This window comes from Genypterus blacodes, unplaced genomic scaffold (assembly GCF_046128005.1).
Source record: "Genypterus blacodes isolate CSIRO-AG114 ecotype Tasmania unplaced genomic scaffold, CSIRO-AGI_Gbla_v1 ptg000055l_1, whole genome shotgun sequence".
NCBI lineage: Eukaryota > Metazoa > Chordata > Actinopteri > Ophidiiformes > Ophidiidae > Genypterus > Genypterus blacodes.
In genome coordinates, this window is record NW_027466867.1 from 5,767,714 (window position 1) to 5,785,378 (window position 17,665).

General features: G+C 45.9%; 1 protein-coding gene across 2 annotated transcripts; it reads left to right on the forward strand.

Annotated features, from left to right (window-relative positions):
- Positions 1–5,450: 5,450 nt before the first annotated feature.
- On the forward strand, positions 5,451–9,953 carry LOC143002190 (ORM1-like protein 3). 2 transcript variants are annotated; one of them, XM_076152170.1, is made up of 4 exons: positions 5,451–5,735; positions 6,263–6,466; positions 6,660–6,811; positions 7,532–9,953. In XM_076152170.1, the coding sequence occupies exons 2-4, from the start codon at positions 6,293–6,295 to the stop codon at positions 7,665–7,667; spliced, it is 462 nt and encodes a 153-aa protein (XP_076008285.1). In that variant the 5' UTR covers positions 5,451–5,735; positions 6,263–6,292; the 3' UTR covers positions 7,668–9,953. The 2 variants fall into 2 exon arrangements, with proteins under 2 accessions (XP_076008285.1, XP_076008286.1); XM_076152171.1 differs by having other exon boundaries at positions 5,451–5,706.
- Positions 9,954–17,665: the final 7,712 nt, after the last annotated feature.

Here is a 17,665-nt window from a genome sequence, read left to right on the forward strand (position 1 = left end):
AAGACTTCAAAACCGCCGTGACAGACATTAAGAAACTGTATCACACTTATAAAAAGTGTATCAGTCATTCAATTAAATAAAGCTTTGATCCAGGTTGCAGCTGATGGTGCACTTTTACCTCACTGTGTGTTAATAGTGGTTTAAATAAAATATAAACTTTCCAAATTCTGCAAACTGAGATAAATAGATTGACTAAGCAACTGATAAGACGAGTGACAAGTGATGGTTAAGGATGCATGTGTGTGAAGCTGAACTGTAACCTATGACAGGTGCCTTGCTTAGCAACTAAACACTTAATATTACTTAAAGCCTCTATAATTCATTTTTTCTTCACAAATCTTGCAATTTAATTTAACAAGCTGAATTTATACTTGAGTGAAAATATCTCTGTTGTTTTTCTCGGTGCTGTGTGTTGCCTGGGGGTCGTGGTCTACCTTTGAGGACCTCCGGGGCATGAGTGAGCTCGGTGGGCTCTGGGGGGGCTTGGGGGGAGCTGGAAGGTCGCTCAGCAGGGGCTGGGAGTGTGCACTCTGGAGTGGATAGGCTGAGTGGCCACCGCAGGGAGAGATCCCAGTGACCACAGTCTGGAGGTCAGCAATGGAGTGGCCCCCTTTACCCGCCCCTTTAGTGTTTCATACCTCCTTAACAAAGAAGAGAGGGAAACAAGCTTTGACTGAGCACCACTCGACCTACCACCCTGTTTGGAACCAAGCTTCCTCTGAGTCTCTAAATATGAATATAATTGAGAGACATCTTTGTGAAACCTGTGCAAAGCCTGTACTCCAGCCAGTCATGGTGGGGAGTCTGACGCCTTGTTTCTGAGGGATGACTGTGCTGACAATGAGGAAGGTCTGTTTTCGATCACAGGCATTGTCGTATGTTACAGCAATGTCAAAAATGTGCCGAGCTCAGCGCTGTGATTTGGACGACATTTGCTCTGTAGCGGTGATAGGCGGTTAGTTGAGCCAGGGAAGATGAGGGGGAATGTGACAGTGGTCTAATTTATGGGTGCAGGCAAAGGAATGTGTCTGTGGTCTGCATCTGAACAACATTGAAACCACATTTCCCAGGTTGAAGCCACAAGTGCAATGTGAACTGTCTGGAAAGGCAACAGTGATTGAGGTCAAGAACATTGGAGGCTGATCTTGAATTGAACTGTGACTCAACAACACTTGTGGCAGTGTTTTTGAGGTGGTGGTGTTTTGTACAGATCTCTGCAAAGGAAGGACTCGCTCTGTGTGTCCGCATCAGTAGGTGCACAGGAGGGGGAGACACACACAGAGGTCCCCTACCGGGCCGGTTTCTACGGTGACCTGAGAAAGGCCGTAACCAGGTCCGGCTCTTTCTCAGGCCTAATCAGCGTATTACCACAAAGAAGGACATGTGTTTGCCCCCCCCCTGCTCCCTCCCCTCCCCACTCAATCCGACCAGCATGGCTGGACACAGGCAGCCAATAAAACCAGGATTAGGAGGGTATCTACACACACTGGGTTGTAGCGAAAAAGTTTCTGAACACGCCCCGTCCCGCCCCGCTCCCTTCCCACACTTCTTTTCATCCTTCTTTTCTGTCGCTCATTCCGACCATCTTTCACTTTATTTCACTTGCTCCCATTTTTATAACCTTCCCTTGCCTCTTTCCTTTCAGAGCTTCACCCTGTAAGCTCTTCACACAATGAGCCATCCAGAAATTGCTCCTTTTGGGAGCTGTTGGGCAAATTCTCAAGTCCTCCTGCCCCCCCCCCCCCCCCTCCAAGCTGGGATCCAGTTTTTTTAGCTGTTACGTTAACGAAACGTGCCAAATGACGATGACAAAGCTACCACAAATGTGTGTGTGTGTGTTTGACTGTGTGTCATCTGAATGTGAATTTTGGTGAATTCATCTACTTTATATTTTTACATAATTTCGAGCACCTCTAAGTTTGAAGATGGAAACCTCCCGTTCTGATTTCCTCACCACAAAACCAATTTTTGCCACAACCTCCCATCTGTGTAGATATTGATAATTAATTCATGCTGTGTAAGATAATACAGCAACCATATGTGCAATGTGTTCTGTCTGCACAGGAAATGCATTGTGTTTACTGTCATGATGTGTCTAGAGAGTTTTGGCAGTGCATTAGCATCCCGATGGCTGAGAGACTGCAGCCTCATCATCAGCTATTGTGTCCCAGCAAAAGTGTCCTGGAAATGGGAGAGTGTTGAAGATAATATCCACGCCTTTTGTCAGGAGTTTTTAAGACGAGAGACAAAGCTGACAAGAACTTTTCCCCCCAAATAAACCTTTTTTCATTAGAGCAGCAAACACTTCATCCCCTTAGCTGTATGAGGGCAGCTCTAGTGGTGTGTGTGAGCTGCTCTGCACGGTCCCACAGGGAAGAACCTAAACCCTCAGTGGTCTTCAGCCGGACACTGAGGCGACCTAATTAAAGGGCACTTAAGCCCCACAATGTGCGGTGGTGCAGGTTGGAGTTGGTGGGGGTCCCCACCGAGAGGGACAGAATTCATGGCACTCGTAAACAAGGGGGTTCAGGACAGAGGGACAGAAGAGGGCTATGTGCCAGAGACTTTGTTCACACAAGATGAAGAGTCAACAGCCTCCCCATCCCTCACCCCTCCTTAGCCATCCCCCCTAATAACCACCTTCTTCAGAGGGGCTGCAAACACAATGCCCTCACACTCCCCTCCTCTTGCTCTCAATCACTGTTGGGACAATAAGGGAACCCCCTCGCCCACCCCCCCACCCCCATGCACCCCATCTCCCACCCTTCTGCCCCTCCCCGACCCCCAAACAGACACTTCTTTTATTGAAATTCTTTGGTGTTCTAATCCTCAGCTTCCTCCAGGGGCAATAATGGACTCCCTGCGTCAGCCTTTTCCAGCGAGGCTACCATCCAAGCCTGCCTGGGTCACAAGTCCAACCTCTCCTGCAGGACAAAACTGCTCCATCAGTGTCTTTACTGTCAAATCTGATTCAACTACAGCCAATACCAACTCCAGACCCACTGTCCTTTAAAAAAAAAAATTGAAATCCCCCGTATAGTTCATATTTCCAGCTTCTTTAGAGCATCGCCAGGTCATTGCCAATGAAGCACCTGCCTCTTAGTAAATCAGTTTCTACCTTTTAACTTGCCAGTTGGCCAAAAACGGAGTAACAACGCTTCGGCCAACTTGACTACAGTGTGGGTTGTATTGCAGCAGTTGTGTAGTGGATTACAACGCTTTGCATATTTTGCTGGTAACAAGGCTGATAACTGGTAGCAACAACACAGTAAAGAGCTCACTGTTATGGTTGAATACCTTACTAACCATGATATTAATTGAGTTATTAGGGTGTCATCACTCTGGGTGTATTACAGTATAGAGAGGCTGCAGGAAGGCAACGGACACTTTCAAGTGTGTTGATGGTGACATCTGCTGGTTATACATCACTATCAATAAGCTCTCAATTCTTGTGTACAGTACATTTATGGAATATCTTCCAATAGTTGTGAGTGCAATTCAGTTATTGGCATTGTGTATACATCCTTTTTTACAATTAGATAATTAATGTTTTTTTGGTTTTCATTTATTTGCATTTGAAATGTATTTTCAATTTGTAATTAATGGGAAATACAGGCATCAGAGAAGGAGAAGGAGAAGGAGGTCTGTTGTTGATCTACTGACTGGATTTTTGGTTCAGGATGTGGGGTTTAGGCAGAGATTATGATTAAATTACTAAATAAGTATTCTTACATTAACATCATTGACTTAATCAAAATGACTTAATCCCCTGGTACACCCAAGAATGTGACAATTTGCCTTTCTAATACCATTACTTTAGTGCCTCCTGTGTGATAAAACAAAGGACGTGCAGCTTAATCTTGGCTCCAAAATCTTCTTTTTAGACCTGGCTGTCATGGTTACAGTCTCTCCTTCCAAGTGTCAAAAAACCATAAAAGCTTTACTAGGTTTAAGGTGTTTGCTTGGGTTTTTCCTTCTGTGTTCTCCACTTACCTCCTGCACCAAAATACACGCATGCATCGCCCTTGACCAAGGAACTGGACTTAGAAACTGGAGTTGGTCCCCGGATGCTGTCGCTCGGCACCGAAATAGATGGGAGTGGGTCAAATGCTGAGGACAAATATCTAACTTAGAGATGAATGAAGTGAAAAGTTTAGTTCATGATGACACACAAATATGTCAAATGTTACTTTAATGTTAAATGTTACTTACTAGTTCTATCAGCAGAATCACATTACATCTCAAAGTCATAAGTCAGATGATCTGGGAAAAGTATCTAAACATCTATTACATAGGTGCTTGTAAAGAAATGCAGGACTTTGAAGCTTTGATTGTATCATCATCAGAGGTAGCCAAAGTTGTCTCATAGCAAAGATCCGATATCCATCCCTGCTTGACTAAGTGAGGTCAGATAGGTGCTAAAAAAAACATGAAAGCATTGCCCTGTGGATCGAGGAACTGATACAACTCCAGAATCACCATCTGGACTGATAAATGTCTGGATTATACTGCTTATACTGACACTTCACCTCCTTTTCTGCTTATTGTCATATAAACACAGATCAGATAACTTGTTGATCGAATGCGGTATCTTAAACATCCATTTCTGATATCTCTCCATTGGTGTAACTATTATGTCATGTATTTGGCTATTGTTCGAGCTCCAGCAATGATCTCACAGTATTGTCATCCGCACTTGCATTTGAGGAGAGCTCTAGGTTTACACAGTTAACACGGCTACGGCACCTAAGGCTACGAGCATGAGAGAGTCCACTGTCAGCCGGCCAAACCTGTTTGATGCCACTCATCACAGGGGCACCCTTAGAAATTGTGGGTATCGTGTAACGTTGCATGCAAATAAAACAGCGTTGACCTTCTTGGCCTCGGGCTGCTGCAGGCCTAAATTAGTATTTGGGACTTATCTCTGGATCTTGAACATGACACGTTTGATCTTTGATTTTTGGGATCTGAGGATCAACACTGTCATTCATTTTCGTCGCCTACAGCAAGGTCTCCTCTCACCTTGGCTACATAAGGAGTCAAGGGCCTCCTTTTGTGCGCAGGTATCACATGGCTGCTGTGATGAAATTTAAATTACCAACATTAAAGTGGATGAGTAACTGTAATGTCTTATATATTACAGCATTAACACAAAGCATTGTCTAACCTTTTTTCTAAATCATCTGTGAAAATATTTAATCACATAAACACGTTCACTCTAATCGCCTACGTTTTTAAATGTTATAATTATCTGTTACCTAAATTCCTCACAATAGCAATCATGCCGTTTTCCCTTTAGCCCCGCCCACTGTGACGCTATATGGGGGCGTGTGCAACGTGTTTTCAGCGCACTCACGTATGATTGGCCGTTTTTGCCCACGTGACGGAATCCGACCAATCGTGGCAAAACGCGACGAGCAAAATAGTCATCGCGACGCGGGGCCGTGGAAAGATGACGTTATATCATGAAGTGTGCTGTGTTGTCGCCAGCTGGTGGCTAGAAGACGAAGGAGAAGTGGAATGCACGTCGTTTGATTGTTTGTCCGGGAGACGCCGGTGCGCTCAGCGGCTCGTTTGGAGCACGACGGGGCACTGGATGAGTAGTGGAGCTCGGCAGAGGGGAGGGAGCCTCGCCAGTCACCGGGTTGAATGTGAGCCTGGAGGCACCCATAAGACAGCAGCTGATAACGGGACTTGTCAATACAGGTCGGAGTTGAAGCCATTTTTCCTCCCCTGTGAGTGTAATGATTTATTACTCAGCCATTGATGGAAACTCAGATAACGGCTAGCTTGTGTACTTTACCTCCGTTATGACCGGGTAGCCCACTTGTGGCTTTTTGCTGCTATTTCCCCTCCTGCCAGTCACATTTCAAGCTTTGTCAACTTGCACAAAAGGAGCGTGCAAGGAGCAAAAGTGCTTAATCCATTGATTACTTTCGTCAATCAATTACGTACACACCGATCTACTCGGCAGTTTTTCTCCTTAAGGCAAAGGTTACTTCTTAAACTGAGCTAGCTTGGCTACTTAGTGACAGGATATCTGTTTTAATTAATACCATGGTGACGGGAAATACTCGTTTGTGACTGGCTGACAAGATGGAGACTCATAGTGCTTAAGTAATCAGTCATAATTAATTACTACCCTTGCTGTTATGATCAATAATAGATTTTTATTGAGTGGATCTGTAATCATGGATTGCACAACCACATCCTGATGCATAAACGTGTGTATGAACCCACTTTATTTATATATTTACATTAGGAGTGCTTTGAAGCCGCCGCCACCGCCGCCATGAATGTGGGCACGGCACACAGCGAGGTGAACCCCAACACCCGGGTGATGAACAGCAGGGGCATCTGGCTGTCCTACATCCTGGGCATCGGCCTCCTGCACATCATCCTGCTCAGTATTCCCTTTGTCAGCGTTCCCGTGGTTTGGACCCTCACGAACCTCATCCACAATCTGGTCAGTAACAGCAAACTGTCCACAATCGCACTCAACACTCAGGGTGAAGTGCAAGCAAATGGCTCTCCCATATAATGGATGAAAGATGAAGAAGCTAAAAGAGATTTTATTAACCGCCATTGTGAACCCTGTGGACACGTTCACTCCTTGCCCATAACTGTCCTCTCCTCTGTGTCTTCTGCTTTTGTTGCAGTGCATGTACCTCCTCCTCCACACGGTGAAAGGGACCCCGTTTGAGACCCCAGATCAGGGCAAGGCCCGACTCCTCACGCACTGGGAGCAGATGGACTACGGTGTACAGTTCACAGCTTCGCGCAAGTTCCTCACCATCACTCCAATCGTCCTGTAAGTAGCCGTCCAAAGCCGCAGCAGCACTCCCTTTTCGATTCTCTCGTGTCCTCTTCTCAGTCCCTGTCGGAGTCTTGTTTACAGGAAGTGCAGTCTGGTCCCCCTGGGGTTGATTTGCCACCTCAGCCTGTACATTGTGGTGGTGGCACTTCTGCAGGTGTTCACCTTTCTTCTCCCGGCTTCCTACCTTTTGCTTTGCGACTATTGTCAAACTGCTGTCAACTCTGGTGTCTTGCCATCAATGCCGCCCAGTTGACGAGTAAACCAACTACCTGCTTTGTGATCAGTCTGTCTTTTTGTCCTGGGTTAAGTCGTTTTTGATTGCGTCGTCCATATTTTTGTGATTTGGTTGCTTTATTAAATACCGATATTGCAATTCAGTTTGTTAGACATGTTGCAACAGTCTCGGTGACGAAAGTGTTGGCATGCTCTGACATGGCGCATTTGTCAGTTTGATGAATTCATGTTATCAGGAGAACAATAAGAGGAAAAAGTTTGAAATGTGTTTGAATACGTAACAGTTAATATTTCAGTGTTTCCAACTTTGTTATGTTCCTCAGGCTTTAGAACAAGAAGGCTTCCGCTGTATTCTTTGCAGATTTGTGCTGTAAAAAGCAAAAAGCAACACAAACAGCATGAAATGTGTAGGAAACTTAAGAGATTTCAGCCTAATTGCTTTAAATGTGACTTCCTCCTCTGCTTTGTGTCTTAACGTAGGTATATCCTCACCAGCTTCTACACCAAATACGATCGGGTCCATTTTGTGGTCAACACCGTCTCCTTGCTCACCGTGCTCATCCCCAAGCTGCCTCAGCTGCACGGCGTGAGGATCTTTGGGATTAATAAGTACTGAGGAGTAAGGAAGAGGATGCCTCCTTCCTCCTTCGAGTCCCTGCGGAACGCCTGTGAGCACATAGAGTATCAGGCCTCCGATTTGGCTGCGGGCCCTGTAAGGATCCACGAGTCTCCGGCTCCCAACTCTCTTGCTGAGCTGCACTCTAAATGAAGCCTTTTGGGGATACGGCGACGGTACCGAACCGCAGGAAACGGACACGTTATGTTACAGAGAGCACAAAAGGGAAAGAGTACTGTCGTGATTATTCGTGGTCGGGTTCTCTTCTTGAGTTGTATAAGTTTTTTCCGCTGAGGCTTCCAAAGGGAAAGTGTTTGTAAATGACGTGTTATGTGTCAGTTTCTGTACAAATTTGATATGTTGAGCAGAGAATGATGTAGTCACACACACACACGGTGCCATTGTACACCGATTGGCAGGCTCGTACAGTAATCAAAGTTATTTTTTATGTAATTATATCTTGCTGTATTTATTCAGCTTCCCTCCCCCCTTGACTCTTCCTGTCTCTTGAGGTTTCTGTGCTCAGAGGAGAAGGTGAGGGAGCCGCCAACCGCCGCTGCACAGTCGAGACGAGCGAGACCGCAAGGTTTTTATATTTAGCTCCTGGCCAAGATTGGGAAGTCAAACCAGTCGTATTTTTATCTGACCTTTTCCATATACGGATAGCTCCTGTCCTGGTTTGTGTCACGGCGAGCTTCCTGTCTGCAGCGTAACCCCCCCCCCCCCCTCGCCCCGTTTGCAGAAAGTATGAGTAAGTACGAGCTCTGCCCATCCAACATTCTCCAAAGTCTTACGCGGTGACTTCAGAGAAACAAAGTGGTCTGCTGTCAGTATTTCTGTCATTACTTCAGGCAGAAGTTCCGCTACATATTTGCACGCAGACTCGCCAGAAACTGCTGCGTTAAAAGTACTCGGCACCTTCAAAACATCATCAAGCTCGTCACGTCTGCTCCCCCAGTCATTTAGATGTTTGTTAAGCAAACAGTGGAATAGAATTTACCCATGAAATTAAAAGAACGCTTGGAGAAAAGAGAAAACGCATAACAGACTGAATTATGGGGGAAACATTTGGGGGGGAAGTCTTTGATTTGAACATCAGTGTGTACAGTTAATGAAGGCAGCCGGGACAAATTAAAAGGACCAATCTTTAATTAGAGGTCGGCCTCAGACTAATGACTATTGATTGATTGTACTCAACCGTGACAAAGGTGGACCAGCCCGTCTACTCCAGTCACTGTGACCAATACAAACACAGGGAGGAGGAGGAGGAGGAGGAAGCTTTGACGTCTTCATCAAGGGCTCCGTGCTGTATGAAAGACGTTTGAGGGTTGAGGTAGGAGCGATGTTGCGTATTGAATGTGCGGCCTTCTGTAAGTATAACGTCAAGAATTCTATGGTGTTTACTTTGGAATCCAATGAGAAGAGAGAAAAGTACAAGTATAACAAAATCGACTTAAGGAGGCTTTATTGTTTTCCGTTAAGGTGGACTTGTACAGCGAGCCTTTGTTTGTAAGACAGATAAGAGGTTTAGATGAATGGTTTTTATGACATCTCAGCAGTGGGGCCTAGCTGAGTCATAGCATTGTCCTGGTTTACACAGCTGGCATTAAAACAGTGGATAAATTATTATAGTACACGTCTGTTTGTTTGAACTTTGAACCGGCATCAATACATCTGGATCCATACAGCACTGATGTGTGTCTTTGCTTCCAATATTCAGCCGTCTCAATTTGAAGTTGTCCTTAGCTTGAGCCAGGATTGTAAAATAATCTGATCCACACAAAGCAAATAGTTACGTAGGCGGTTATTTTGCAAATACACACTGTATCTCTGGAAAAATCCTCTTTTTAACTTGAATTTAGCCACAGACCCACAAATCTTGAACTTAATCCACAAGCTTTACTCAGATATGGCAACCCGATTCCCCGTACAGTGCCGGGTTGCCATGTCACCAAACACCAGCGCCTCCTTAAACATTGATTAAGTGAGAGTGATGAGGTATTGGAGTGAATAAGTGGGGATCACACAGCGGATTCACTGCCATGACACACAAAGAGTTAGTTTGTGCAACAAACGTTGTGTTTGTGGATATACAATGATAATAATGAAGCGCAGGGGCGTAATGCTTTCATATATAATCATGTTTAAATGACATTTGAATAGGCTTAACAACAACCCTAACTCTGATGTTGACATATAATTAGTATAAAAGGTTTCTTGGACTTTCACATCAGATTAATTTGCTTGTACTACTTGTTAACCTAAATAAACCACATCGCCCATAGATTTAATATACGGCTGATAAAATGTCACAAGTGCCTCTGAGAAGCTAAAAGCTGAAGTCCAAACAAATCCAATATGTACTAAACATTATCATCTTTATGACCTGCAACTATAAAGCTGCATGTTTATGTGACATCTGTGCCTTTAAGACGCCTGTGCAGCCTTTACATGTTTGTGTTTACGTCATATGAGCTTTATGAGACTGATGTTGAGGGTAAACTGGAGACTCGAAGGTGAAGTCGGTTTACAATTTTCAGATTATGATGGATTGTCCAACTAGTTATCTACATTAATACCCCCAACAACATCTTTCTACTATAATAGCTCCTCTCCAGCAGAGGGCAGCAAATAGCCATCACTGACCTTAAAAGAAACTACATTAACCCCTATAAATAGGAACGTTTTAAGGGAGGGATGGCTTCTCTATTGCTCTTTTATTCTTGTCTTTTTGCCCGCAGGTCCTCTGTGCTCATTCAGTCGATTATCAGCAGCGTAAAGTGTCACGACGCTCCTATGTAACCACGCAGGCAAAATGAGGTTTCCGCCATTTCCTTTGTTTAATGACATAGCTTTTGAATGAGTGTGTCAACCTGCATGCTTGACCTATAAACACAAGTGTGAGCATGTCTGATGGATGTTCGTCCCAGACTGAGTCACCTTAAATGTGCACAGCAGATGAAACAGTCAGTGTGTGTGTAGCATCAAAAGTGCTATAGTTCTATATTTCCTGTTCTCCTCTCCTCTCTCTCATATTCTTTTGAAATAGTATCTAATTAATATACAGCCTGACATGAGGGATTCTGGATCTTTGCCATCTTCCCTGGTGGCTTAAATAATAATGTATCCCTCAATAATAAATAATAATCTGCAGAAGGCAGCTCGTGTCCCACATAGTCTCACCACAGTTTCATTCTTTGAGCAGAAAGCTTTCTTGTTTTCACTCAGATAAAGGTGCATTAACTGACTGTCTTTATTATATTAAGCAGAATTTCAGGTAGTTTTTGGAACATATGCTGTATGAATGCATCATAGGAGTTGTTGAGCAGGAGGAGAAGCAGCAGGTAGAGGGCCGGGCACTTGAGTCTTATTCAAGGACTCTTTGAGAGTTATGGACATTGACAGTTGTGTAAATGGTACCAGTGACCTTCCTGTTATGAAATGATCTCAAATAACCGCGCTGCCCTTTTCTCCCTATTGCCTCTGACGGGAAACACTCAGGCGCTCATCATGGCTGTGTTGTCCTCATTCCGCTGTAAAAACTTCAGAGGAAAAGAGGGAAATGGTACAAGACAGGGAGCCTCGTTCTGATTACATATTTTAGTTTTGCTCATACTGGCTCATAAGTTTTTGAAAACATCTGTGTAAAACACACTAAGCCCATTTTCCTTAGAGGAAAACAAACGTCACATGGCCGCCACAAATCCAGCACCATCATCCAATATAGATGGCCGCCCTGCCAGAAGGGGGGGCACCGCCATCAAAGGCATGGGGGAGAACACGTGGCCACGCCGTCTACTCAGACTGAACACGTGAAATATGTATGGCCCACGCACGCTGCAGGGCTCCCACGGTGCCCCGCTCCGGCTTTCTGTGGACTGTCAGTATCGCGGATTAAATAACTCCGAAAACACAACAAACTATAGATTCACCGCTCGCCTGTCCTCGTGTGACATTGACACCGCTCGATGCGGTAATGATACGCTCGGCGCTGACTGTTGTGTGATTCATGTAGGAGGAATAAGGAAGTAGATACAGAATGGATGAGCTCGGCTATTAATAGAATCAAACAAGAAAATGGATCAATTAATTATGAGGCTCGGATCCCCCATAGGGCCTTTAAACTGACTGAGTAACCCAAAGGCAAGTCTGACTGCAGGAGACTGTGTCCTTGTGAAACTATTGTGCTGCGGCTTAAATGCAGCGGGAGAATCTGCAGGCCTCCAGAGAGCCTGCAGATTGCGTTAAGGCGGGCTGACGATTTAATGACTGGAGAAGCCAACAAAATAATATGCAACCAGCGCCGTACAACATCTTTAACTCAGGAGACGGTGGAAAACACGGGACATTAATGTGGTATGAAGCAGAACAATATATGATGACTACAGGTTTGTCCATGGGGGCGTGATTACTATGTACATGTACAATTACGTCTTTACTCTGCACTTTTCCAGAATTAAATAGCAATATTTAAATTAGCATTTAAATTGCTTTTTCCCACGGCTTATCTAAGCCGGGTGCATATACCAATAAACAGCCTTTCCACACTTTCCCAATTGATAACAACAATTTTATTTCACCCACTGATCTGTCGTGTTACGCCTATAGAGGAAATGCAGAAAGTGATTGCGAGGGAACCAAAAAAAATGACTTGGTGGAGTTCAGAGTGAGTCGGAGTTGTTAGTTTGTCGACGACGCCGACTCAGACGACGACCACAGACTCTTGACAGATATCGACAGTGAAGACGAGGACTCAGACAGAGACGGAACAAACAAATGGAAATTCCTTAAAAAAATGCCGTTTCTCAGAGGAGAGAGCCAAATCGGTTGGACTCCAGGCTGCAAACCGCTTAGTCGCTTCCCAGATGAGACGCGACCACAATGACACCTTCAAATAATAAATAGCCTCTCGGAATGAGCCGCTATCAGCCAAGGGCGCCGCCGTAACCCAGCTCATAAAGCCTCACCCAGATCTATCACTGCGCTGTATGAATATTCATAATCTGCTCTTGTTTTACATTATTAACACCCGCCGTCTCCTCATTACAGCCAATAATAAGATTTACGATTGCTCTGTGACATCCAAAGTTTGGAACCATAGGCCTATAATGTGCAGGTCGCCATGGCGCTGGAGCTCTCGTTCAGAAAAAGCAGCGGAAATGCAGTCATAAATAAAATACATGGCGGCGTCGGAGACGGGTTTAATTAGCTTTCACTTCACTGCAACTCAGCGTTGCACTGCTGCGAATTAAGCGTGACTCAATCTGAACATTCTTGATTAATTATCCAGGCCGCACCGAGCGTATTTGCATGTTTCCTCGCTGTATTTGGTTTGTTTCATTTCCCCCATTCAAGGACAGGCAGTTCTATTGTTTTCCAGCAAAAGTTGTGTGCATTTGCGTGTGTGTGTGTGTGAGTGAACGTGTGTGTGTGGGTGGGTGTGTGGCGTCAGCAGCTGGTGTATATGCGTGTGTGTGTGTGTGTGGGGGGGGGGGTTCTGAGTTGTCGTTATCTCACGTTGTGTGTGTGTGTAGATGCCTGTGCAGAGGGTTAAGAGAGAGAAAGAGAGAGAGAAGTAAGAAGAAGAAACAAAGCCATCTAGGGAGGAGAAGATGGAGTGTGTGTGTGTGTCAGTGTGTGAATGTGTATCTTGAAAGCTGCCATCACCCTGCACTCTGGTCATTATTACCAGCTGGAGGATTCAGTAATTTCATGTACCATAATCACATTGCTTTCCTGCTGCTTTTAGCCTGCACACACACACACTGAAAGCCTCCTAACACACACACACACACACACACACACACACACACTTACACTTACACTTACAGACACATTGCCAGTTTGTGCGTAGGTGTTGCTAACGTGTCACACATGACAAACAGTTGTTTCATTGAGCGATACGACTACATCAACGTGACACACACACACACACACACGCACACACACCGCCTGTGGACGGAGCTGAACTCTTGCGATCTCTGTTATCGATCGTATTGATTCCATATTTGTGGGTTTACATAAAAGATATTTTTCTATCTTACTCGCCGGCAGACATTATCACACACATACACACACACAGACACACACACACACCCCTCCCTTCCATGATAATTAGCAGTGATTAGCGATGATCATTTTGAGGACTCAGAACAGTGTGTCTCTGGGTTGCTTTGTGCCTGAAAAGCTTTAACGCAAGCAAACCACACTGGAGTCTGAACACATCTGATAGGCCGATTGGATTTCCGTGCAGCGTTTAATCTGTGAAGAGGAGGCAGAGCCGTGATCGTGAATGCAAATCATTTTTGGGGGGCTTAATGTAATTCCGTGCGGTAAACTGTAGCGGTTGAAAGTGAGTGAACGCCTCTGTTCCTCACTCAGCCATGAAAGTGCAAAGTTCTCTATAAGGTTGAATGGTAAATGATCAGCACGATTAATAATTCTTTGTATTTGCCTGTGTGAAATTCTTCTCTTCTTCCTATCTCTCTCTCTCTCTTTGTTATAAGCGAGTCTCTTTGACAGCTGTTGCCTGCAGGCATGTTAGCTCTAAAAAATAATTAGACGGAGTAGTTTGACTTTGAACTTTCCTGCGTGTGATAAAACCTAAAAAACAAAACTACCGCCTTCTCATTTTATACTCTAGTCACGATGTTTAGCTGATGTCATCCTCACTTCTCTCTTGTGTTGTAACAAACCCAGAATTCTTACAGTATTGTCATTCAGGGTTTCCGTTTTAAAACCTTTAACAAAGCTTAAATGTGCGAAAAAACAACAACAAAACACCTCAATATACTCTGCTCTCCCTTGCTGCAGCACCATGTTGCACACTGAGTGAAAACAGGCCAATTCAAAGCCCCTACAGCACCACTTGTCTGCAGACGTGTTCAGCGGCACGTCGCCAAAGTAACGGCTTCTTTCTCTCGCTCCGTTCTCCGGCAACTTAGAGAGTGAAGTCTGGACTAAAAATAAAGGCGTAATTAAGCGGTTTTAATCATTAATGCACCATGGAATTCTGCTAATGTTCCCATTTGAATTCTCACTCTTCGTCTGAGGTTCTGCGCTACTTTCCCAGCCGCTCCGCTCCCTCACCCTGGAGACGGATTGTGATGATGAATGAGTGATGAGTGACATATTTCTCCTCGGGTCCCCGGTCATCGTGGTCGGCGTTTACTCAGGGTTCTGGACTCTGAAGCCGATCCGGTCTGTAGTTCCCTTATATATGAAGGAAGTCGCCTTTATGCTTCATCAGAGCCACAACTTAACGTTTTCAATAATTCATAGGTGATAGCATGTAAATGATAAGCAATGTAAGTCACCCCGGATGAATAATGCAGAGTTCAGCAGCATCCCGGCCCACTGGACACACACTCTCCCTCTCTCTCTCTCCCTCTCTCTCTCTCTCCCTCTCTCATGTTCTGTTCCATCATCCATTCCTCCTTCGTATTCCGATCTTATGCACCATCACGCTCCCCTTCCCTTTTCTCTTTCTCTCTCTCCGTCTCGCTCTTCATGCATTTCAACTTCTCTCTCCGTCTCCTTCCTCTCCCCCCCCCCCCCCTCCCCCCTCCTCCCCTTTCACGTTCCCTCTGTGAAAGCATTAAGAAATTATTCACAGTGATTCTCCCCTCCCTCCCTCCCTCCCTCCCTCCCTCCCTTCACCCCAGCCTGGGCTCCAGCTTGAGTGCTTTGCTGATTTGTGAGGAACACCAAGGTCAGGCTTCTGCTGCAACTGCATCTCCCCCCCCCCCACATTTTCTCCTACATCCCTCCGCGTCGGTGCAAAGTGTGGTAATGGCGAGTTTTCCGTGGCTGGCGTGAAGCTTTGTGCGACACGGCAGGGGGGGTCAGACAGGGGGGGTCAGACAGGTGTGGCGCTTGGTTCTGTCATGTTCTTTGCGGCGACACTTTGTCCGGCCTGTGTTCCACCAAACGTTACCTCACACGCCTCTGGGAAGATCAGACAGGCCAGGGTCACCGGGACAATAGATTCCCGGAGTGGACAACTTTGCCGTCACCTCTGTCCTTCCTCCTTTTTTTAAAGGGGACACACACAGAAACGTTCCGGAAAGTTTTGCAACCCTTTAAATGAGACTCAAGCAGAATCACTCTGAAATAAAGCGTTTTTTTGGAACAGCCTCTTCAAGAAGCTGCTTTGCTCTGATTGGCCAGCTGGGACATTGCGAGCACTTGTGTATGTCTGTGTGTGTGTGTGTGTGTGTTGCATACTAACATACTAACAATGTAACAATTAATCAATTAATGTGATGTGTGTTGGAGCATCAGGTTTGCTTGTTCTTGTGTTGACAGGTGGCGACACGATCCAAGGATGGCTTTGGACCAATCAGCTGTCGGATCAACAAACGCCCTTAAAAGCCTCAGTAAGTGACGACTTCAAAGCAATTTTCGTCGGAACTCTGCAATGTAAACATTACGTCGTTTGGTGAGAGGTTATTTTAAGACACGCGGCAAATTAGGCCACATGTGACACGGCGGCCCGTCGAGTGCATCCGCCTGCTCATCACGCCTGCGTGTGTGCGACTGTGACGAGCGCGGCGAGGACTCAGCTGCTCTCAACAGAGACGGTAGATCAGAAGGTCACCCTGTCACGTTTAATTAAGACGAATGCTGCAGGATGTAGTGGGAGTCTCTCTCTCTCTCTCTCTCTCTCTCTCTCTCTCTCTCTCTCTCTCTCTCTCTCTCTCTCTCTCTCTGTCTGTGTGTATTCTCCGATGGTTAAGGTATTTCCAGCCACGCTTTTCTCCACGCTGTCTGTCGTTATATTTCATTTCTATCTGCGCCCTGGGTATTCCAACGCGGCGCTGGAGTTGCCCCAGAGCCTCCGGATTTACAAGCCAGCCAGTTGTTAGACACGAATATCTACAAACCACAGAGCACAGAGAAACATGCAACACAAACACGCCGCACAATAACTATAAATGGCCGCGTGCGACTCGGCCAAGTGAAGAGTTTTGTTGCCTTTTTGTCCCATAAAGTGAATTTTGTTAACTAAGTTTTCTGTAATAACTCTGCTTTAATATAGTTTATCTGATGAGACCTGTGTCACAATTGTGTACAGGAGAAAAATATTACCTTTCAAAGTGATTGATTAGGCTCGATGTTATCAGCCGCAGCTTCAATATTGTGCTGCGGTATCAGCAATCCATGGATCGGCCTGGACGCCGCACGCCGCCCTCGTTTTATATATTACTACAAATGAGCTGAATATCGCCTCGACTATTACGCACGATGTCAGAGCGCCGCCGAGCTGTAATTGTGGGGCGGCTGGCCTGAATACCAAGTGTTGACGGGGAACAGGTCACGCTGCTTCCTGCGGGAGAGCGGATGGAGCTAGCTGGGATGTGTGTGTTTGGTGTGTGAGTGTGTGAGGCAGCGTGGCGTGTGTGACATTTATCTGAAGTGCGGCGGGGGGGGGGGGGGGGGGGGGGGGAGATATGGGGCGTGAGAGCGGAAGACGTGGCCCTGCTGACTATTAACCATGGCCCGACCAGGCACATGAGGCAGGCTGGAGACGTGATTAGCCAACAAGGAGAAGACGAGTGTTCCGTCCGTCTGCTCGGCGTACATCACGCCGACGGGCGCCACGCCCCCGCCGCTCGCATTTGCGGTCCCATTAGAGAATCGGCCTTCCGTCATATTTCTCAAGTCGGGCCTGAGCGGATCAATGAGAGGAGATGGACTCTCTGCCAGCAGGCCACTTGTGTCTGAGTGGGGCCATCACATCTCGAGAGGAGAGAGAAAGAGAGAGAGAGGGAGAGAGAGAGAGGGAGAGAGAGCCTCAGCGCTTGGCCCGTGATGCGTGGCGAGTGAGCGAGTTAGCCTGCTGGTGATGAATCACTTCCACGAGTTGTTTATTGATCGCCCATGGGGTCATTATATGTCAGCGCTGGTTGGGCGTGCTGTCGGCGCCGTCTCCTCCGCTTATTTGCATGGAGGCGATTACACAGGAGACAGAGCGTCCGCACCACTCAATCGGTTAT

Coding starts and splice junctions, on each gene's coding strand:
- LOC143002190 (XM_076152170.1), top strand. CDS start 6,293: ATGAATGTGGGCACGGCACACAGCGAGGTGAACCCCAACACCCGGGTG. Junction 6,467..6,659: donor CGAACCTCATCCACAATCTG/GTCAGTAACAGC, acceptor CTTTTGTTGCAG/TGCATGTACCTCCTCCTCCA. Junction 6,812..7,531: donor ACCATCACTCCAATCGTCCT/GTAAGTAGCCGT, acceptor GTCTTAACGTAG/GTATATCCTCACCAGCTTCT.